At 45.1% G+C, this 5,778-nt stretch overlaps 1 protein-coding gene across 1 annotated transcript; it reads left to right on the top strand.

Annotated features, from left to right (window-relative positions):
- The first annotated feature begins 246 nt into the window (after positions 1-246).
- On the top strand, positions 247-1,486 carry LOC125509270. The gene is made up of 4 exons (XM_048674198.1): positions 247-324; positions 414-557; positions 854-994; positions 1,031-1,486. The coding sequence occupies exons 1-4, from the start codon at positions 247-249 to the stop codon at positions 1,484-1,486; spliced, it is 819 nt and encodes a 272-aa protein (XP_048530155.1).
- Positions 1,487-5,778: the final 4,292 nt, after the last annotated feature.

Here is a 5,778-nt window from a genome sequence, read left to right on the forward strand (position 1 = left end):
ATTTGGCTCGGTTGAGGGCGTTTCCGACATGTGGGGCCCAATATGCGTGACATGGCGTAACGGACGCGCTGACGGCGCCGTTTGCTTAAGACAAACGCGGTCGGGTCGCCAGAGACAGACCACCCGCGCCCGACCACATCTCGCTCGATTTCTCTGCTCTCACGCTCGCTCTCTCTGCTCCCACACTCGCTCGCTCCCCTCCCATTTGCTCCTCTCCTTTCCGGTCACCGCCGGCTGCCGTCCGCCATGGTGTCCTGGACCGACAGTGAGAGCACTGACGGCTCCGCCGCACAGTACATCTCCTCTGACGACTCCCCTGTCAAGGTCAGAACATTCTATTCCTCATTTCTGTTCTAGGGTTTGTAGGGTTGAACATTTGCTCGATTTGAACACGGTTTTGTTGGATTTCTCAGATCCCAGCTACAATTGATGAGCCGTCGTTCGAGGGTCTTGCTGATGACTTGAATGTGATTTGTGAGCATGGGAATCCAGGGAGGAAGTATGTTGCATTTGAGGGGATAAGCACTGGTAGGAGGTTCATTGCTTGTGCCACTGAAGTAAGTTTTAAGTTGTGTTTGTAGCATTCCAATTCTTGTTCTAGGGTTTGTAGTAACTGTTCCTGTTCCAGGGTTCATAGTTACTGTTCATGTTCTAGGGTTCATAGTCACTGCTCATGTTCTAGGGTTTATAATTACTGAATTTAGTTCTAGGATTCATAGGTAGTGTTCTTAGTTGTAGTTTTCATAATTATTCATCATTAAATGAATGTGATTCTGGTACATTAACAGAATCAGCTATTTAACTGAATCTGTAAGTAATGTCTGTAATTTTGAACTGATTTTTTCTATTGTAGGGTGTTGCAAATTGTGGATTAGTGCAGTGGGTAGATGAGCATTGGCCAGAGCATCTGCAGAATGCTATTCATAAGCTCTGGCTTATGTATGAGCATAGCCAGCATGAAAACAGGATGGCATGCCTGGAGCATTCAAGCACTGTACACAATCTCACATAGCAGGAAAAAGAGTTGTAGGAGACATATGAGAAGCTTATTGAAGATTTGAACAACCTCTTGGATTATAAGGATAGCCAGCCTGAGGTAAACCAGAAGAATGGTGCTGACAACATTTCAGTTAGTGTGGAAAGCAGCATGACAAAGGATGCTGAGATAAAAAAATTAAAGGCTGTTGTTGACCAGTTAAAGAAAATTCATGTAGCTCAAGTCACTGTCATTAGGAATTTCAAGTTCAACCATCTTAAGGAGAAGGAAAAGTTGAGCTCTGATAAGAGGACTTTGGAGATTTGCTATGCTGACCTGAAGAAAGAGAAGGATAAGCTGGATTGTTGCATTGCTGAGCTGATGAAAGTGAAGGAGAAGTTGACCATGGAGAAGAGTACTCTTGCTTCCTGCATTGTTGAGCTCAAGACAGCAGGTGATAGCAACAAGAGGAAGCTTCACCAGATTAAGGCTATTTGTGATGAGGACTAATTTGTGTTGCTGTCTGACCATGTGTGTCAATGATGTCTTTTGTAGTAGCTATGGAGGAAAGCTTGTAATGTGTTAAGCTTTATTGTGGTGAACTCTATTATGTCTGTAGCAATGAACCTTGGGTTGTATGTTGTTTGTGAGAGTACTATGTTTGTGATGAATTATCAGCTTTTATTAAGTTCAGTTTGTGATGAATTAACAGCTTGGATTATAGCAAGTAGATAGTGAACATAGATAGCAAATTCATAGTGCATAGATAGTTTGACATAGATAGTGGCATACTAACATAGATAATAGCTGCATAGATAGTCTGACATAGATAGTGGCATACTAACATAGATGGTAGCTGCATAGATAGTCTTACATAGATAGTGGCATACTAACATAGATAGTAGCTGCATAGATACAACTGACATAGATAGAACTGGCAAACTAACATACTGACGAAACTGAACTTTTTCTTCTTCTGACGAAACTGAAGACAGCATGTCACTCCTCCTTCTTCAGCATCTTCAGGCATAGGGAGCGCCGCACGTCATTGTTGTTCACCGCTGCCCTCTTCTTCTTGGCCGGCGCTGGCTCCACCACATCTTCACCGCCGCCCTCCTCTTCTTGCTTCACGACGACGAGCTCTGGGTTGTCGGCGACCTCCGGCAGCTTATCCACATCAATTGGGCTATTCTTCTGCCCCTCGACGGCGTGGAGGACGGGCGCCAGGAGCTGCACATCAGGCTCGTCGTCGGAGGAGTCGGAGGAGAGTACGACGACCTCGTCCACCTCGTCGTCAGAGGAGTAGCCGTCAGATTCGTCAGAGTCGTAGTCGTCAGAGGACTCGGACTCGGCGTCAGAGTCGTCGTCTGGCCCGAGCACCCATGGATTGCGCCTCTCCCAGTAGGCGTTGTTGATGGGTGCTGGGAGAGCGAGGACGGCGTCGGTGATGTCATCCGCGGCGGTCGGCGGCGTGGTGGATGAGCGGTACATCCACCAACGAGCGCGCTGCCTGGGGTCGGGGGAGCGCTGCACCTCGCGCATCGCCCACAGGAGAATGGTCGCCGGCGGGACGGTGCGGCCGGCAAGGAATGCACGCCGCCTTTCGGCAGGTGTCATCACCTTCACCAGGCCGCGAGCATGGTTCCTCAGCATCGCCAGACTGGGGAACCAGCGCACGATCTCCCTGTATTGCGCGCGCAGCTCGTGGTTGTTGCCGGCGAGCTCTTCGATGGCCAGCTGCCAGTCCATGGCGACGGCGGTGGGGGTGGCTGTCGGCGGTGGTTTCGACGGGAGAGAGGGGGAATAGGAGTGGGCGGTGCGGGCGGCGAGTGGGCGAGTGATCGAAGAGAGCGGTAGGTGGACACGTAGTAAAGGCAGAAACCGAAACGACTAGTTATACTAAACGGACGTTCACCACGCTGGCAGCCTCAACGCACTCTCAACACAGTGCGTGCCTAACTAAACATAAGTAAAATTGCGGATGGTACTAAAACAACATCACTAGCACTATCCTATTGGTATTGAACCCCTGGTTACTACCCACTGGTCCTGGGTTCGATCCCCAGGCCAAACTATTTTTGTGCAATTTTTTTGGATTTACAAAATTAATATGTCAGTAACTTCTTAGGGTTTTTATTTTTGTGCAATTTTTTTGGATTTAAAAAATTAATATGTCAGTAACTTCTTAGGGTTCTTTCGACTCCGAGGCACCCTACATGCCCAAGTGGAGACATTTTGGATTTTGTCGATGCCGAGGCACCCTAAATGCCCAAGTGGAGACATTTTGGGTTTTGTCGATGCCGAGACACCCTAAATGCCCAAGTGGAGACATTTTGGGTTTTGTCGACGCCGAGGCACCCTAAATGCCCAAGTGGAGACATTTTGGGTTTTGTCGACGCCGACGCCGAGGCACCCAACTTCTTGCAACACATCATAACACATCATATCAACAGCATGAAAACTAAGATCATCATCATATCAACAATGAAACTATGCTCATCATCACAACAACATAATGAAAACTTCTTGCAAAACATCATAACTAATAAGTTCATCATCATAACCAGAGTATCATAGTGCATCACAACCATTAGGTACATTACATAGTCCACCACTTGGACTTGAACTAACTGGTTTCAACATGAAATTCTTAATATTCTTCATCACAAACTAGCCAAAAAAGGCTGAATTAAACATGTTTCAACATTACATCACTTCTTGCTGCCTTGAGAACAATTGAACCATTCAGACATCTTGTATGATGGCTTTCTCACTCTTCCAGTACCTGACAGTCTTGGTGGTATGAATATTTTCTTTGCACTTGACCTAGTAGCAGTAGCAGAAGATGAACTAGGCCTATCAGCAGCAGCAGAAGATGAACTTGGCCTTGTTGGAGCAGGAGCAGAAGGAGCCGCCCTAGGTACAGCCCTAGTTGCAGTCCTAGCTGCAGCTGGAGCTCTTGCCCTTGCTGCTGGTGGAGCTGTCCTTGGTGTTGCACTGGTTGCAGCAGGAGCTCTTGCCCTTGCTGCTAGTGGAGCAGATGGAGCTGCCCTAGGTGCATCAACTCTCTTGTTTTCCTGCAGTGACAACATATAGACAGATTAGAACATAGTATTAAATATACACAAGATTTAACCTGCAGTGACAACATATATAAACAAGATTTAACCTGGTGTTGGTTCTTTCTCATTGCTAGGGCTGGCTTCAGATTTTTGTGGTAGCTAGTGTACCTATGCCCTGTCAAGTTGCAATTGCTGTAGGTTATTGTTGCCATCCTTGAAGTATCTTTGGGAGCTGGCTTCTCAAACTGATTCTTTCTCCTCTTAGTCTGCTTCTTTCCTGGATTGTCTCTGAAAACTGGTGGCTCTATGTCAGGGGTCCCAGTATTTGGCCATAGATCAGGCCCAGGCACAGGATACACAATTGGATTGTAGGCTGCTTGGTACATTGGTTTCTTGAAGAAATCACTAACAAAATCTTCTGGATGAAGTTTTGCCTTGTTAATTGCAGAAACACCATGCTTGCAAGGAACACCAGTCATGTCCCATTTGCTACACCCACATGTGTGCACTTGCAGATTTACTGCATGTGTGCTTTCTCCACTGCTAACCTGGTATAGATCAGGTCCTGCTTTGATTGACTGACAATATCTAGCATGGTGTTTTGCTTCTTCTAACTTCTCAGCATATGTTGGGCATATCCGCCACTTGGCTGTCTCAGTCTTGGTCCTATTGGCATTGAACTTAACTAGCAATTTTGTTCTGATGCCATCAACGATGGTTTTAATTGGTTTCCCTCTCACATCAAGTATCATTTTGTTGAACACTTCACTAATATTGTTAACAACCAAATCAGTTTTATAATTCTTGTCCATGGCATGTCTAGCCCATGTATGCTTGGGTATCTTTCTAAGCCATTTCCAAGCTGCCTCACACTCTCTTTTCATGCCTTCCATTGCTTGTTAAAAACCATGCTCAGTATATGAATAACTAGCCTGATCCATATACTTCTTTAACTCTTCACCTCTAAAGCCAGCTGTTTGAAAGTTCTGATAAATATGTCTAAGGCAGTATCTTTGAGGGCAATTTGGGAAGACATTGTTTATGGCTTTAAGAAGGCCCTGTTTAAATAACTAGTGTTCAAAATATAGTATAACAACACACTATTTGACAGTACTAAGCATGGTAAAACTTCAGTAAAAATAAGAATTATGATGTATGAGGTACCTTTTGTCTATCAGATATGATAGTGTACTTGCCATACTTTCCTGACTCATCACCAAGAGCATACTTGAGCTAGGTTAGAAATCAGGACCAGCTGGCAATGTCCTCCTTGTCAACAATAGCAAATGCAATGGGAAAGATGTTGTTATTACCATCTCTTCCAGTTGCAGCCAATATTTGTTGCCCTGTTGTCAACTTAACAAAGCAACCATCAACACCTACAACCAAACATAACACATTAGCACCAAACATAAACAAAAGCAATGGCAAATATGTTGGGAAAATAATTATGCAAGTACCTATGAATGGTCTGCAACCATTTAGGAAGCCCTCTTTACAAGCATTGAGGCACATGAACAAGCCATGAAATCTAGGGTTTTTTCTAGGATGAAGCTTTAAATGCTTTGTTGTCACAATGCATCTACTTCCAGGATTGGTATCCAGCACAGCTTGGAGGTAATCCCTTATCCTAGTGTATTGTGCCCTCTGATCTCCTTGGACAACTTCCTTAGCTGCTTTCCTTGCCCTGTAGGCCATGTGAATGAACACTTCAATTCCATGTTTTTTCTTCAAATTGTC

Source organism: Triticum urartu, chromosome 5 (genome assembly GCF_003073215.2).
Source record: "Triticum urartu cultivar G1812 chromosome 5, Tu2.1, whole genome shotgun sequence".
In the NCBI taxonomy this organism is placed as follows: domain Eukaryota; kingdom Viridiplantae; phylum Streptophyta; class Magnoliopsida; order Poales; family Poaceae; genus Triticum; species Triticum urartu.